The sequence below is a fragment of the Pyxicephalus adspersus genome, chromosome 12 (assembly GCF_032062135.1).
Source record: "Pyxicephalus adspersus chromosome 12, UCB_Pads_2.0, whole genome shotgun sequence".
NCBI lineage: Eukaryota > Metazoa > Chordata > Amphibia > Anura > Pyxicephalidae > Pyxicephalus > Pyxicephalus adspersus.
This window is the reverse complement of record NC_092869.1, coordinates 36,466,773-36,485,306: the sequence shown is the minus strand read 5'-3', so window position 1 is coordinate 36,485,306 and position 18,534 is coordinate 36,466,773. Positions and strand designations below refer to the sequence as shown.

At 38.8% G+C, this 18,534-nt stretch overlaps 1 protein-coding gene across 1 annotated transcript in view; it reads left to right on the top strand.

The window, feature by feature from the left end:
* PPP1R13B (protein phosphatase 1 regulatory subunit 13B) overlaps nt 1–18,534 on the top strand; it is a 53,060-nt gene that overhangs the window by 19,663 nt on the left and 14,863 nt on the right. Inside the window, 6 exon segments of the mRNA XM_072427662.1 lie at nt 4,438–4,691; nt 10,010–10,111; nt 11,158–11,332; nt 12,104–12,300; nt 13,344–13,484; nt 14,551–14,728. Of these exon segments, the coding sequence (XP_072283763.1) occupies nt 4,438–4,691; nt 10,010–10,111; nt 11,158–11,332; nt 12,104–12,300; nt 13,344–13,484; nt 14,551–14,728 (1,047 nt within the window).

Genomic DNA, 18,534 nt, shown 5'->3' with positions numbered 1-18,534 from the left:
GCGTTGTATTATTGTGTGATTGTGTGTGTTTATGTAGCATAAAACATACCTTCTGTTTGATACTACACTGGGTGGCCATTCCATAGATTCTACAGGAAAAGTCTATTCCATCATTGTATATGAAGATTACTTTTCATTCATTTTCATTTAAACTAGTCCAACTTTTTTAGTGAAGGGGGTACTTGTGTTGATTGTATCAAATTTTGGCATATTCATACATTTAGAGAGGTTTTGCCAATATGACCTTTGTCTAATGAGCAGTTCCTGGCAGCAAGTAAATCAGTGAGTGTTTTTTCCATCCATACAAATTGCAACAGTGCAGAATTTTGGAAGTTCACTATAAGGTTTGGTATTGTGCCAGATAACAACAAGGGCTTTATGGGGTCTCAGAAGCTTGCGCTATGCAAACATAATCAATGTCTGCTTTATGTACGATCATACATTTAGGCTGCCATGGCAGATAACATATTTATTTTAGCATCAAGCTTTAATAATGCACATAGGTGTGTCTGTGAATTCCTCTCTTGCATTAGAATCTGGGGTTCTCAAAATTTCAGGTATATTGACACAAGACAGTGAGATGGGCTGAGCACATACTTTTATATATTGAAAACCATCATGTTTTTGAATCTATCAATGCTGAGAATTTTCCACATTAGTGATGCTTCAATACCTGCTCCTACAAGACCTTTAATGGGGGCCTCACTTTTGATGGAATGCCTAATTATTTCTCATAATGCAAATCTAATGGTCAGCACTGATCACTACATTCTGTCTGGTTGACAAAAAGCACTTGGTAAAAGCATGGCCACCAGAAAATTCTGCAGGTCCCATGCACGGTGACACAAGCTGCTTTGGTTGTGTTGCTTTCCTTGCAGTACATGAGTAACATTTACCATGTGTTTCAAATTTGCTGTTATTTTTTTTTTATATCTGTGTGTGTCATTAGCCATTGTTCTTTTGGCGGATTGAGTGTTAGGGGGTCATCTGAAATAAGAAGAACTCCATTTGCCTAATAAGCTGACCGTAAGAGTAAATGAGTAACCCAGTGATCCAGAGTAACCTGCAACGCTTGAATCAGTTTCTGAAAGGGCCTAATCCGAAAATCCCTGCGCACGTGCCTGTTGTGTTAGGATATCTCCCCTCCAGCCTTCTGGGTCGTTCTTCCTCTGACCTCCCTCTAACACTGACAGGGTCTGCTAATAAGCTTTACCTCGGTCAGCAGCACAAGAATGTCATATTCAGCATATCACTCCTTGTATAAACACAGTGGGTTGTAGGAAGGCCACACAGATGCTCTGTGTAATTTACTGCTGTGATATTGTATATTGTCTTAGCAGTCCTGAAATATTTAACATTTCAACCTGTGTTTTACCCATTCAGATCAAAGCAAAGCCATCATCAAACTGCTACCTTCTCCATCCATCTCTATACACTCACTTTTTTTTTTTTTTTTTTGCTCCCATCAACCACCAGGAGCAAAAATTTAAACCAATGCTCCTAGGTCTACGCAGCGGGTATATGTGGATAGTAGCACAGCAATATATTTAAGCAGAATTTTTTTGTAAATTGCATCTGAAAATCGCACAAAGTGTTACACACTGCAGCCATGCCAAAGTTCTTTATTAAGGATATGTGAAGGGGCCCTATGTGGGTACAAAAGTCCCATTTATGTTCTGTGATTTCAGGTGCATTAAATGTAATTGGTGGCGGGATGTCTGTCTTTGTAGTAAATGTTTGATGGAGAATTCTGGATGTTGGACATATGATTTGAGTTTATCGCTTTTTCCCCATCAAGTCATGTAAGCGTGCTGTTGCTTGGTTATTCTGGTGTACATGGCTGTCATATTTCAGGACTCGGAGCTTGACACAGGGCTGTTTCTCTCAGCAATAAAGGCGGGCAGCAGTGTCCTAATCCTGTTGTGTTGTGCTCTATGGGAAAATTCACATTAAAAAGGTAGTTGAATGGATCTGGTTGTTGTGCCCTGCTTCCTCAACAAAGGTTTTATTACCCACAATATACAAATGGAATGCTTACCCCCGACCCTGGTTTTTGATGCCTTCATTTGGCATGGGTGACTTTACTTTGCTCTCTGGTATGCATTCTTGCAATATGCTGGAGTGGATTCTGTCTGGATATCAACGTCCCAGCTCTGGCCAGAAGGTAAGGTGACTTAAATTGTCCCACCTTAAAGCTTAAGGGACTGGCTGAGCGCCCCCCCCCCCAGGAACATATTCAGCTAGGCAGGCATTCCATTTTGCCTTGGGAAGACTTCTTCAAGGTAAAAATATAATAAACCTGGACAACAACATGGGAATGGGAATTAACACCAGACAGATTTTCTAAACCTGACTGGATTCATTCTTTAAATTTGAATTATTTAGGAAAGACACTTTCAGAAGGTATTTCCAGTGCTCCTAGGCAGGAATTTCTGTTCCTTGCAATTTCCAGTTTGTGGAACCACTGAAAGCTGTGTTCGATAATGCCAGCACACTGACCAGCAATTTCAGTTAATTTATCAAATTGACCATTAGCACTACTTATTGGCAGGTTAGCTAACCACGCATGATTGATGCAGACTGATAAGATGGATCACTTTTCAGGGATGTGCATTGAGTTAGTCTGATTGGTTTTCCTGGGGCAAACCTCGAAAATCCACAGGGGCTTTTTTGCTATGCCTTCTCTACAGGCTACGATACCAGAAATTTAAATGGTAAGAAATACAGAATTCCTTTACTGGGAGGAGTCCTATTAAATTTCTTAGAGAAGAATGATTCTGTAAGTGATGTCTGTAATTTCTTTAGTAATGGTTATTCCGGGGAATCCAAATATGCAGAGTTCAGGCCCTTCTGAAGTCAGTTCCTTATAATGAGGTGATGAAGCCTAACACACCCACCCTCACATATACAGGGACGCCGTGCACACCCAGAGCTGCTGGAAGTGAATTTATACAGCAGACAGAAGAAAGTGCACATCACCCGTGTGTTCTATCTGTAAGCATGTACAGGGGCCACTCTGTGTGTTCCATAACTGGAAATTACATTTAAAAGCACAATGCACATAATAGAAACTGTAGCATTCATAGTTCAGCGGTCGGTCACCTATAGTTAAGTGTGGATAGAAATATGCATTCTTGCAGCAGTGCATTGTCATGTTGGCATTGCATATTGAAAACGCCACTTCAGTTTACTTAAATTGCAAGTTATATATCCCTGGCTGAAAAACTGACCTTTAATAAAAAATTTAATCTTGTTTTGTTTTAATAGTGTCCTATCAAATCGTCCGTCTTGTTTTAAAAAAATGCAGAAAGCATAACCATATATAATTGTTTGAGCACAGACGGGTGGCCATGTTTCATATTCCAGTGACAGCTAAAGCTCTGATATTCTCCAGCACTGCCTGGGGTTTGATAACTGTTAACAATAACCTTGGTTTATTGTATGGTAGCAACAGCGGAGGAGTGTTGTAAAACATATTTCTGTCTGAATGAGAAACAAAGGGGAGGCTTGAAATGCAATTACTGGGTTAGTTAAAATAGATGCACTGTACGCTGAACTAGAAAGTAAAAATCAAAGCTTGTGATAGAGGTTACAGCTAAGAGATATAGATTTATCATCAGTAGGGAGTGGGAAGTGTGTTGAGTTATATTACAGGTCTGATTTGGCAGGGGTTGTGTAAGACTTTTGCAGAGAGACCACTGCTTTTATAACAGCATGGAAGAGGTTGTTTTACTTGAGCTTGGGTATCTTTACAAGCTAAACCAGCTGCAAGAATGTGGAATTAACTTTTCTACATTTTATGTGAAAGTATAACTAGTTAAAAAATACTTGTGCTATTAATAAACATTATACTTCTTCCCCAAAGCTCTGAAAATGGTATGCAAGGCTGGGGGACCTAATTTTTTTTTAAAATTTACCAATGTCCTAACTTTACAGCTGCAGTGAGGAATTCTAAGGAGTGGACTAGGGTGATAGGTTTAAAAAAAAATAATAATGCTGCACCCACTTGGTAAGGACTGCTATGTGTTAAGTTTTGCTGTGAATGAGAAATGTGGACATGTTGGGGGCTGAAATTCTCTAATTCATAGGGTCTTCTGCACAGATATGTCACAAACATTTCCATGCTCCCCACAATAGAAAAACCTCCAGGTGTTTTCAAAAGAAAGGTGTTAAGATTCACAGTTGGTACATTTACCAACATGATGGGCATCTGAAATCCAAACTTTGCTGGGGTGGCTACAGATCAGCTCTAAAACCAGAATTCTATTGGTTAATTGGAGTTCCTGTATAACAACAAAAAGGCTTTTCTAAATATGCTTTTAGTGTACAACTTTCCTTAACATGGACTGTGGCTGTCATGCTTCTTTATTTTGTTGTGGGTTTGGAGAGGGAGGGTCTGATTCTCAAAGACTGCTATTAAGCTGGTGGAATGTGTAGGATTATACAGGGAGGATGTTTGGCCTCCTTCAAGACGAGATGCTCATTGGCAAGCTCATCCTTCGCACGTCTCATCTACCTGTCACTCATGCATGACGTTTCCTAGCCTGCCACACTCTCTGCACCTTCTCCAGTGTCGGACACCTGCTCACCCATCTGCTACAACACCGCAGGCTAAAAGAGTCCGTGGCAGGGCTCCCTCGTTTTCCATCACCATGTGGGCGAGAGGGAAAAGCCAGCACATCAAGCTTCAGGTGTTTAAACTTCTTTTCCCCTTTAAATGCTGGTTATGTTTTTACTGCTTCCCTTTAGGGCTTAGAGTGGGTGGCAGCGCATTGTTTCTGCTTCTCTAATGCTGAATGAATTAAGAGGATTTCCTGCTGCCTCCTAGGCTAATTGTATTTCAGGATTTTCTCTCCTCTCGCTAACCCTTGTCATTCTAGTGGAGGTGGGACGGATATTAGGAAGAGGTCGTTGCTCAAGAGTTGTTGTTGGAACAACTCTTGAGCAACTCTGGGTTTTGTAAAGTGGTATTCTGTTTTACCCGTAAATGTATGCAATTTCGTCTTAAATCCATGGATAACCTAAATATAATTGTTTTCATTGATCACTTGTTTAACCGTTTGTGATTTCTGCATGTCGGTGGGCAAACTTCCCAAGCACATTGAAATTGCTAGTGTTTTAATGGACAGATAAATTGTAGGGGACACATAGGTGTAGTTTGGTAGCATTTAATTCAGAGGGCCTGCTGTTGTCTGTACAATGCTTACCCCACATCCTGGTCTGCTGACTGAGACCCAGTAATGGGCAAAAGAATCGTCTTGTGAGTGTTTGGTTGCTTGACACTTCCCCATGGTCCCTGCTGTACATAAATTGGTCCCTAGGTAGCCAGGCTGGGGCACGGTCACCTTGGTGGAATGTATGGTTATCTAACCCAGAGAGTTGATGGATATTTTGGGAACGATGGGAGATAACCAAAAAAGCTATAAAAGCCATCTTATACTACTGCTCTGCTCACTTTAAGACCATGTTTCTCAACCAGTGATCCATGAAACCCAATAGTTTCTTCTAAGGTTGCTAACGGTTCCTTGAGCAATGAGCAAGTTGTTCCTTTCAAGTCAGTTTAAGCAAGCAGTGATGATCTATTCTGCTATCTATAAATATGACATTTTTCCCGATAGCAAGTAATGTAAGAGACGTTCTTCCCACTGACCATCACACTAATGTACTAGTAATTATAGCAGCGGTTCCTAAGACCTAAAAGTTAATTTTAAGGGTTCTCCCATGGTAATAAAGTATGGCTGGTTTAAGACAATACTTAGATGTAGTTGCAAGATCCCCCTCTTCACCGCCTGCCACCTGTAAGTTGTTGTTAATTAATAATAATATTAAACAGGATTTATATAGTGCCAACATATTACGCAGCGCTGTACATTAAATAGTTGTGCACAGTGGTGGGTCAGAAGTTTAATCTTCTATATAATCGCCAGTATTGGTATAGAGCTTTTTTATTTTATGTTTTATTGGCTTCTGTCATTTATTTGTCATTTATTTTTTTCCCTTATAAAAAGTTTGTCTTTTTTGTATAGTAACTGATGCTAGTTTTGGAGAAATGCTGGAAAATTGATAATGGCACTTTTTTAAATTTTTTTTTATCACGGTGCATAGAAGTGTGTTGTTATTGACAGCAGGCAGAAGTTCCACTAATAAACCATGTGTCTCCTGAAAGACTGTCAAAATTTGCTTTATTAGACAAGAAGAACGAAGCCCACAACTGCATGGTCTGAGTTAATGATTCAGCTGCATGGAAGTTGTAAAGAGGTTAATCGCACTTGACACAGATTTCGCTCCACGTTGCTGCAAATAGCAGTATGGCACACCTTGCTGTATTGTCTATCGTAGTTTTTTTTTTTTTTTTTTGTCTGTACTGTACATATCGCCATTATCAATAGGTGACTTTTCTGTTCTGGCACACCTTTGTGTATATTGCTTATGGTTATACAATACAGAAGAATGCAAAAACAGCTTGGTGCTCATAAATAAAAGAAAATACATTGTGTTCAGATCTACTAAAGTTACTACATGTTAACCTAAATATCCTTGCAGTAAGACGGTACATGAATAAAAAACCTTTTGAAAAATGTTAGGTAAATCCAGGCAGGACAGGTTCCTAACCTTTGCCTTTTCTTTGTGCCCTGAGAGCTGTCATCATGGAATCAGACCACTGCTTTGTTTATGTTCAGTCTCTCACTGTCTGCACTATGACCGCAGACAAGGATTGAGGTCAGGAAGCTGGTAATTATGTCAAACTTTTACATTTCTATCCAGGAACGTTATCAAGGTTATTTTTGCTTAAACCAGTTATCTATCTATAGTAACCATAGTTTTAAAACACAAAAGTTCATATGATGTAAAATGCATGTCAAGCAATCTTGCAAATATAACTCTTTACCCCTGCCTTTGTATACCTGTATGGTTTAAGGCCATTACCACACACCTATGTGAAACTATGTGATTTTTTTCCCTTCTAATTCTGTCTGTTTACATCTACACTGTAACTACAGAAAAGGTCTGAGAACAAGGAAGGAATCTGATTCACATAAAAGCTATGTGATTCAATGTGTTTGACAGAAACTATGAAGATTTCAATACTGCGCTTATGCAATCAGAGAGCACAACATGCCCAAGGCTGGTGCCTTCTGCAAAGGTTAATGTATAACCTAGAGAACATCTCATTGGGCTGAGATCGCTATAGATGTGCATTCTTTTTTTCATAGCTGAATGCTTTATTCTATTAGGTTTACTTTAAAGCTGTAATGTGGGGGCATCTCTTTATTAGTGCCCATAGTTGTTGAGATGTAAGTGTGCATGTGTGGTAATATGTGGCCCATGCCATGCCATTGACTGATATGTGTATTCTTCTTTTCACAGTCAAATGCTTTAATTCAATTGGTGAGGGCATGGCTGAGCTAAGCCTTTGCAGGCGCTGAACACTTTTAGAAATAGAAGACTGTGTTCCCTTGTCATCCATGGATTAGTTAAGAAACACTGTTTTTCCTCATTCACTAATTGGTTTTTTTTTTGTCAGAAATGACAACAGTCTAAAACCAAGTCTAAGGCCCCCGCTAGACCGCAACGTTGCCTTTGCTGTCCTTCCAAAAGTGCTTGGGCTATTATGCCAGCACACTGTCTTTCATCTTTAAGTAAGTTTTCAGATCAGGAAGCTCTGAAAAAAAAAATAAAGGAACGTTATCTGCATATTTGTTCTAAGTTAAATAAGGGCCAACATAACAAAGCAGTTGGAATTGCTGAAAAAGTCAGCAATGACAGCCTTTATATATCTGAAAATTTGTTCTTCGATATAACGTAGCTTAGTCCTGAGGAGGAACGTTTTATCACTTAAACCACTTTTGGTATAATTGGGTAACTTGGATCTGTTTCACAATACTATATGACTGGAGACCAGAGAATGTATAATAGTTGTATGTAGATATAAAAAGGCTAAAAGCACTATTAAAGTGTATTGGACTACTGTGGCTTTTCCTGTTTTACATCGAGTTCCCTTCTGCAGGTTTCTTGCTCCGCTTATAGTGACTGAGCAGTAACTTTATACAGTTTGGCATTGCTCTGGTTCATTACCTACATTGATGATGTCTGAGAGAAGGAAATTGATTCCTCAGGCTGTGTCAGTGATTTCCTCTGAGCCTGACTTGGCCTAATGAGGAAATCCTCTTCATGACTTCAGTTTATTCACCCGGTATATTATTCATTCTGCTAAATTTAGAATCCTCATGTCTGAACTAGATTGATTTTTATTAATCGCATACCAGGTTTTCCATCACGTGCCTTAAATTCCAACTCTATTGGATCGGACAAAGACTTTTATCCCCTTCTTTAATATCTTTGCTCTATCCTTTTATATGATCCTAAATCCTAACACCAGCCACATTCTTTGTTTTGTATGGAATACAGAAAAACCTAAATTTCTTGCAAGATTTTTGCTACTCTACTGGGGATATTCTCATCTCCTGTCTTTGTAACATCTAATATAAATAGACGTGTGGGCAACTTTGGAGCAAGAACTCTTTGACAAACTATATAAGCATTGACTGAAGTACTAAGCCTTCCCTACTTTACTCAAGAATGTTTTTTTGTCTGTGCCTGTTGAACAGTTTATCCCCAATCTCATGTCGGCAAACTCTGGAGTAGGGAAACGACAATTAAAACTTAAATACCAGTTTTTGCTTGAGTTGGGTTTCAAAGTTTTGTTGTTGATCTGGTTGTTACTGTGGTAAAATGGAAGAGGGTGTAATTTTATGCTTAGGCCTGTGTTCTGTAGGTTATTCGGCAGCTTGGTGGCAGGTAACAAATTCCGTTATCTTTGCCCAGACTTTGTGATCATAATTATTTCAGGCTCTAAACTTGTGTTGATGGGGGTGAACTTTTGCCATAACGTAATATACCTACATAAGGTTTGCAACTTTTGCAGGCATGCACAGAAAACATACAAAAAAATGTCTGGTAAGTAAAGATAATTTGTTGAGAGCATTAGACCGCCTGCTGGGTTTTATTACTCTTTGATCTTTATTAAAGAATTGATCTTACCAAACCAGGAGTACAGTGAATAGCTGGTATAAACCTCAGACGACCATGTTGGGTCCCGAAGAGTATGGCCTGTATTTCAGTATTGAGTACAATCTGTACATTTTTATTCAATGATTAATACATACATTCCAGCAGTTATCTGGAAAATGGTTACTTCCTATGATTCTGTGACTCATATAAGTTTTTAGGAATTGATGGGCAAGAAGTTACTAGGAACTGAATTATTAATTATTCAGAATAATTTTATCCAGAGTTACTGCAATTGCTGATAAATGGTTTCTGGGTATTTTTTGTATTTCATTGGGTTTTTTTTAGCTAGTGAGCCGCTTTACCTTTTGGCTTGGATGACAACTTTCTATCTGAATTTGCAATAATGTCATCTATAGGCTAGAAGTTAGTACTGCAATACAGACTGAGTAATGACTAAAAGCAGAAGCACAGGCTACTTTGTATGAAAACCTTGTGTCATCTGAACACCGTCCTGGTGGATCCACAGACGATGGACTACGACCGATCGTAATGGAAATGAAGGGGGAGAGAGCACAGTAGGGTGTCGCTTCGTTGTTCTCCCCCTCTCAATAGAGCAGAATGGTGCACATGTGTATGCAGCCTAAGTTTCTAAAAATTTGAACCGGCGAGCCTTCCCCATATCCCTATTGGTTAGATAAGGTCAATAAGGTAGTATACAATAATCTTGGCATGGGGCAGATTTCAATTGCACAGCTCATCCCATTTAGAAACCATTGTGCTCAGTTTGAGTTTCGAGTCCATCCTACAAATTATAGGAAGAAATCTTTTTCTTGCCTTTTGCACCTAGTGTGAAACAAGGAGAAGAACTTTTTTTTGGGTTATAACAAAATATTACAACAGCTCATAAATAAAAGGACAATATCGCATTTGTACCTTTACTTTTTTTTGTTACTTTTGAATATTCCTTCACCAACCATGTATGCTTTTCTCTCGGTAGGTGGGGAACCCCCGCGTGGAGATGACCCTGTCGGAGCTGCAAGACATGGCAACCCGCCAACAGCAGCAGATCGAGAACCAGCAACAGATGTTGGTGGCCAAGGTGAGGGAGCTCATTTTTCATGTTACATCATACTGTATGGAAAAAATATTTACGGGCAGCTTAAAATGTGCATTTACCATAAGCAACAGAAGAAATATTATCTTGTTGGTCATGGAGCCAATCATGTTCTGATTTTTATTTGCCAATACTAATTTGGGTGAATGAAAATTCAAAAGCATCAAATAAACAGAGGTAGTGTGGGACACCTCAAAAGATTAGATGAGGGTAAAATAATTGGCGTTGCTTTTTTTTTTTTTGGCAAAATATAAAAGTCCAAGACTATACAGCAACCCCCACATTTATAAAACCTTGGAAAGCTAAACAGGGCCCTGTGTCCTTAGAAGAAATATCTTCTGATAGTCTGTAAATAGTTTATAATGTAGTGACCTAGAAAAAATTCCAGACGAACACCAGTTTCTTCAAGAGGGCGGTAGATATACATTTCTCAATATTTATGCAGACGTGTACATATTTATATACCAAGCCTTCCTCACTTTTTCCAAAACGTAGAAGATGTTCTTTTGGCTGATTGGGCCCACAGTAGACCAATTTCAAAATGCATGTCAAAATTCTTCCTAAAAATGAGGCGTAACTCCATATTACTACCCATAGTATTGGGATCTGTAAGATGTGAGTGTGCTTGTGTGTGTTCAGTAATATGTCCAAGTTATGCCAAGGACTGATATTGGATGACCTTGGTTTAGGTTGAAACTGGTTTAGTTGGCAGTCATTCTCGGTTGCTATCTCTGCCTTCTGCTCATCATATTTAACATTTGTTTATTATCTCTCCTGTGCTTATCTCACTTCACTTCTGGGTCTATAAAACTATACAACGGAGCCATTTTGCTCCATCAGGAAGAGACTACAGGCCGCAGGAAATGGCAGACGGAGGAAGCCGCACAGATGTGTGGGACTCCGTGTTTATATTGCCGCTGTTTGTTTTCCTGTCTGTGCCGGGGCGCCAGCTTTGTTTTATTTCTCTGTAGTCATGAAAATGGCTTTCCTGTGCCAGCTAATCTTTTTCTTCTCTTCTGCTGGATTGGCAGGAACAGCGTCTTCGGTATCTAAAGCAACAAGAACGCAGACAATTGCAGAACGTCTCAGAGACAGAGAAGCTTCAAAAGCTGAAGGAAAGAGTGGAGGCTCAGGAGAATAAGCTGAAAAAGATCCGAGCCATGAGTGGGCAGGTGGACTACAGCAAAGTCATGAATGGGAATCTGTGTAGGTCTTCTCATTAACTTGTTCATGAGACCAATAAATTATGTATTAGAAATTATATTTACCTACACCATTTAATTTATCCTAATGTTAAACTGTATCAAAATCTACTAATGTAAGGGTAGATATCCCCAAACAACTTTGGTTGCTTAGTTATCCTATTGTTACTCAACTGAAGATTTCTATTCCTCTTTTCTTGGGTACTCATTTACCATTTTTGTATTCCCATCATGTCTGTCTTCATGTCAGAATATAATCCCCACAGAGTTTGTATATTTACACATACAAATTGTGTGATAATTTATCTACATTGAGCTATAGGAGGGTACAATTATTTGCAATAATATAATTGGTTTAAGACAAAAATCAAGTTCACACAATTTAAAAAGTAGAGATTCTCAATGCATTAGCTACATAACCAACAACCATGTAATGTGGCTATGTGCAAAAAAGTGTTTTTTTTTCTTTCTTTCTTTTCTTTCCCAGAAATTTCAGCGTGCTGTGCAAAAAGACACGAACCGCTAACAAAGCAGTAATTTTAACATCACTATTACAGTGGTGAGGTTTCCACAACCCCCAAGCCCTGATTGGCTGATAATTTAAATAATTGAGAAGGATCACTGATCTGCTTACATGGTTTACTTGATATGGATACCTAAGACCATGGTACCCCTACACACCCCTAGATTGGTAATGATCTAAAAAGCCAGAACGTGGTGCTAATGTTGTTTAGTGGCTTTGAGTTTGTTTATTGATCTGCTTACGTTCTAGCAGCTGCTGAAATTGAGCACGTCAGTGACATGTTCCAGGAGAAGCAGCAGGAGCTGCAGGCAGCGGTGCTGAAAGTGGAGCAACTAACGCAGCAGCTGGAAGACCTGCGGAAGGGAAAGCTAAATGGATTCCAGGCCTACAATGGTCAGATGACTGGACCTGCTGCATTGGAGCTGAAGAAGCTGTATCAGGAGCTCCAGGTAAGGGACTAATTTATAGAAAAATAATACAACTACCCAGAGCAAAACTACTGGGCATCTGTACATTTAAAGATGGACCTATTAGTCCCTGCGAAATGACACACCGAGGAGCCTGATGTATATGTAGCAAAACATTTTGTATTATTATGTAGATTCTTGTATTTGATGGAAAATTGGCAGATATTATTTATGACTTGTTACTGACCGCAGCATTTACCCTATCATTTTTATAAAGTCAAAACGTATTAGATTTGGAAGGCTGCACTATGAGCCCCATTATCTGAAATATTGGCTCGGCCCACATAATTATATTGTATGTGAGCAAAAAGATATTTCTCGTCCAGGATACTGGCTGCATGACGTTTGCCGGTTCTCCCCATGTCTGTGTGGGTTTCCTCCAGTTTCCACATTCCAAAAAAATCTTTCAAGTAGGTTAATTGGCACATGACTAGGGACTTTGTATGAGCTGTGTAATATGTTGGTGCTATATAAATACTGTGTAATAATAATATTGTAGGCCATAATTTCCGACCTAAAAACCTGGATCACCTGAATCATGCATGCAGCATGAGAAGTTGAAATACCAGACCTGCTATATTTGTTCTGGGTCAGAAAGTACAGAAGTCATGGCTCCAGGATGGCAGCCAAACAACTATATTAAAAAGGAGCATTTGAAAAGGGCAACTTATATAGTTCTGTAGTTATGTTATTGTCATAGTCCACTTTTAAGGGTAAAATTCAAAACCTCTATCACTACATTCTTTTCTTATCAGACTTTTAAATGCTGTACTCAAAACAAACAGTGGGAAAGCACCAATATATGAGCTCATCAGCCTGTTGCTGCTCTTTTACTGTTTAATCACAGCTGGGGGCAGACAGGACACCTAATTTTGCTGTTTAGCTGCAGCAGAAAAACCTCAGGCCTCTAGGCTGGCTGTGCAAATTATATTACAGGATAGACAAAATACCGAACTTTCTTTTTTTGGCAGGTAAAACAGTCCCCATATATGTATTTTATTGAAAGATTTATTTTTTTATTTTAGATCAGGAACCGTCTCAACCAAGAGCAGAACACAAAGCTCCAGCAGCAAAAAGAGATATTGAACAAACGCAATATGGAGGTCGCCATTATGGACAAGCGTATAAATGAACTGCGGGAGCGGCTGTACAAGAAAAAAGTTGAGGCACGTCAAAAAGAGAACATTCCCGTAAGATTACCTACTCAACGAGCACTTTGTGTCTTTTGGTTTTCAGATGTCTCACCTGCTCATGTATGTTCCACCAGTGTCCAGTTCATTAGCGTCATTTCTCAGATTCCTTTTCATTTTACAATAAACTGGGTTGGATATTTATCCCCCATTTTGTTCTGTTTCTTTATCTGTTTTCTATCATTTCTTTCATAGTAGTGTATTAAAGGTTGTATATTTCCCTTTATTCTTCATCTAATCATTAGGCACATCTGTAGAGTTTCTACTATCTGTAACTACCTATAACTGCGCCTTTGGTGCAAATCTCTCTCTAATTCCTTGTGAGTGAGCCTGCATCCATCTAATCCATATTCTTCCTACAGTAATGGACACTTTTGGTATGTGGTTTAAAATGCCTCTATGGCACAAGCTTTTGGTTAGCTTGGGGAAGAGTTAGATCCTTTGTCAATTTTCTTTTTCTCTCTTACAAAGATTTTTGTTGACGTTCTAGGGCCACCGTCAATTATATAACATCAACTGGATAATATTCATCTGTACTTCCGGGCTGTTTAGGTGTTAGCCTCTGGTCTCATACACTCCAGTGCTGCCACAATGTTGTGAATGGCCAAGTGGAGAGGAAAGTGGCCTTAGCACTGGCATTTAAGAGGCTTGCATCATATACATCTAAGCAGCCTGTATGTATACCAGGAGCTGTACTAATCCCAGCACATAATCATCAGAATACCCGATTATTAAATGCATGAATGGCAGGAGCTTTCCTTTGAGACTTTTGAGAACTGTTTACCTGCTTTAACTCTATTAAGTTCATTGAGCTCAGAGTTGGGTTTGGAAGAGAGCAGTACAGGGATCTACCGGCAAAGGTTGTTATTAACAAAGATATCACTGATGCACTTGCTGCCCAACTATAAGCATTAGAGCTATTTGTAGAGAGGAGCAGGAGTGTCTCATAAGATTCACCATTCTATCCCTGTAGATGTTTGTCTTGTGCCACTCTTCACTGTAAAGACAATAAAAGTGATTGATGTAATTGTTGTATTTACAGCTGAACCGCATCAACGGGACACCATCTCCGCAGTCTACATTGGCATCTGGGAGAGTTGCTGCTGTGGGCCCTTACATACAGATTCCTAGCACAGTGAATTATACCCTGCCTGCTGATCCGGTGAAACCTCAGTCCCTGTCCCTTGCTGCTACTGGAACACATACCCGCTCGAAGTCTGGTAGGTCATTGGAAGACAGCGACAAACACTGGTTATCGCTGCTTTTGATTAACTGTATACCTTTAGTTTATACTTACGGAGTGATAGGTTTTTGAAAATTCTCCTTCACCTCACTCTAAGGCTGAATACTGGAGTATTGAACTATTTAAATATTCTTTGTTCCCCATTATCTAGCTTAGCTGTAAAACCCAGTCTGTTAGCTATGTTACCTTTTGGGTTATAATGTCTCCCTATTTGGTGAGATGTATTTTTTTTTAATTTGTGGTTATTTTATCTAATCATTCTTTACATTCTATTTCATGTTGTATTGATGTTTCTGATCATTTTCTCATCATGTATGTGTTAACAAGCATCTGAATAATTTAAAACCTTATTTTTAAAGGAGAAGTAAAGGGTCCTCTTAAATAAAATCTGTTCTGAGATAAGCATGAAAGCTGCCAATAATACTGCTAGTTGCCTGGATTTATTTTGATATATTGAGTACAGCAGATCATTTTTTTTTCTGCTCTGCATACTTGTTCCATACTTGAATATGTAAAGAATGTCATATTTCTAGGTTTAGTTAAACAATGTTAGTGCATGTTTTTCTTATGACTGGTTAACTTTAGGTCCTATTGAAAAAAAATATGACCTGAAGAGATAAACTAAAGGTGGCAGAATTGAAAAACACTTATTTTAAGATTATTCTGCCAATATATTCACCTGACGACAGTTTATTATTATTATTATTATTATTATTATTATTACTACACAGTATTTATAATTATCTTACACAGTTGGTCATAGAAATAGGATAGAGGGTGAATGTAGAGTTGTGATTTAGCATTTTGAACAAACATCCTATTAGGTCAAGCTTTCCTCTAAAAGAGCTATTCTGCATTGTGATGAAGTTTATGGGAGAAGCTGCAAGCTGGTTCATGTCCTTTTATCGAGGGATCAGTTAGAATCCTATAATTTTTCCCCTGTTCTGTTCAGAATATCTGTCATCCATGTAGCATGATGGCCAACTTGTTTCTACCAGTCACAGATGAAGAATTGTAGTAAAAGAAATCACTAAAATAAACTTGAGACCCAGTACTTCTCTTTTAAAGTTACTTTGCAGATTGTATGTTACTCCATTAAAAAGTATGATTATTCTTTTTTTTGTAGTACTATTCCAGTGTATGTTTTGCATTTCTCATATCACTCTTCTTTTTGCATCCTAATGTCTTGTCCTGTGTCTTGTGTCTCTTTTTGGTCTGTCTCCTTTTTTTTTTCTTCTTTTTTTTTTTTTTTTTTTGTTTTGTTCTCCTTCCGGGGATGTGTCTTTCTTTCCTGACCTTGGGGTATCTGGCTGTGTTCGTCAATAGAGGGAGACGGTGAGTGTGTGAAAAAATCTCCAGGTCCTTGGAAGGTTTCTGATTTAGACATTATGGTGGATCCCATGCTGTCATCTCCCACTTCCTCTCTTCAGACTCCTGATCACATCCATCAGGCACCTGACCTCTCTGACAGTCCAAACAGTGAGTCTGCTCGGCAGAACTTCTTGTAGTTCCAGTGCTAATTGCAACTAGCTTTCACTTTTTAATCTGCCCCCATACACTAATTCACTCCTTATTTGTAGTATCTTTAAGATTTTCCTACCCTATAACATTACTTCAATAGGTGGATAGTCCTCTAGATAATAGCAATAAATCAAAATTCCTTTAGTTTTGATTCCCACATCTTACATTAGAGAATTTGTCAACTCTGGGGTTGTCCAACTCTAGACCTCGAAGACCAGAATCTGCACCTATTTTTAATATTTCTTTTATAGACAGTAGTACATTTAGTAAGGGATGGTTTACAAACAGTTTGTTACTCTGCTATATTGAAAATCTGGGCTTAAGTGTGGCCCTCGAAGACTGGAGATGGATACCCCTGGTCTACTCAATACTGATATTATAGTTGGCAAAGGATGATAAATCTCACTGGCTTCTTACAAGTCAAAACGTAATTAAAGAAGGCTCAGTAGGCCTCCTTTGGGCGCTATGGTAAGCTTTCATGCCCCTATTTTGGCAAGATTATGGAGCCTCTTCTTGCTGTAGAGACAATGTATAAATCCAGCAAAATAAAATGGAACCCTGTATTGAGAAATATGTAGCCTACCAATGCAAGCCTCCTGAAAACTCTAGTTGCCTGGCTGCCCCTTGCAATTAAGTAAATAACCAGGTGCCCTCTTCTTTTGCTCTGGGGAAATTCTAACAGGTGTCTCTGGTACAGGCGCCCCCATCTTCACTTGTTCTGTGACAAATTTTAAAATGTATCTTTCTTATCTCTCTTGGTATGGTTGATTACCAGTGCAGAGCGGTGAATCCTCTCTCTGGGGAAACAAACAGCAATAAAAACCTGGGAGTCTAACCATACCCACTCTATCCAAAATAACAAATTCCAGACACTAGACTGGAATAGGTATGTAGAAGATTCAGGCATGTGGACTCCCATAACTGCATACTTGTTACAGGTCCCAGACTAATACGGATCCAATGGCTTTAATACATCCACCAGACAAATGGCATTTTCAGGAGAACTCTGCATGGCAGCCTATGCATTTTGGTACAGGTTTTGTTTAGGGAGCCAATAGCCCTTGCTCACCCATAACTAATATAAACACGTTTGTCACTTGTATGACAAAGCTATGAAACACTCACAAATATGTATGATTACAAACATGAAATAGCCATATGAATATTTGCAGCTAATGTAAATGCAGTTAGCCTTGTGTATCAGAGTATGGCATTTAATTAGCTAAACTATAACGCAGCTAATGAATAAAATTCATTCTAATTGACTACATCAAGTGGAGATCAGAATATTTGCTACAGGCTATCTGCTTTGTTGGGCAATGTCATTGCACTTTTCGCTGCATTTTTGTAGTGAAAAGCCAGTACATTCACTATGTGCAACATTCTACAGTAACCAATTAAATTGAGATTTACAGTGGAAATACAAAAGTTGTAAAAAGCTGGAATTTGGATTGTTTTAAAAAATGGAATGTAAGTGCTGTCTGAAGGATAAACAGAAAATAAATGTCCACTGTAAGCAGGACGAACAGTTCAATAATTAGTAGTTATAGAGTTTGATGTCATGACAAAACCCATCTTGTGTTCCTGATTATGTGGTCTGCTCCAATGACAGCTAAACCTTTAACTTTCTGCCAATATATTAAAGTACAAATGGATCATGTGACATGAAACCATAAAGACGACTGATCTCCTTTTTAGGGGAGACAGTTGCTTATTCCGATACCCTTTCCCTGATAACCTGATGTGGTGACATCAATGTCTAGTCTCATTTTTAGGAAATATAGGTGCTTATTTATTCAGATACCCCTCTTCTTCTCCTCCTACAATTGCTTAAAGGGGATTCTCCAAGAGAATATGCAAGTTGCCATTGCTGTCCTGGCCCAAAACATCACCATTTGCCTTGTTGGTGTTCTGATCCTCATCTTGTAATACCTTCTGAATCACTGACCCAAAATGAGGATGCAGCACAGGCGTTCAGCTAATTGTCACTCGGTTATCTGCATGCTTGTTACCTGTGTGTGACTGACCCTTCTGACACCAAAACATCAGCTTTACATTCACACAATTAGCATTCTATGGAATAAGTTCAGCAATGGTAGCCTAAATCATATCTCAGTTCAACTTCTCTTGATGTTGATCTAAATGTAGGTCTCGTTTAATTTAATAAGGCCTGTGTTTAAAAAATGTGCTCTATGGGTACATTTTACATATTTGTGAGTGTTACTGCTGGCCCTTTTAGGTTACTTATTTGCCCTTTTATAT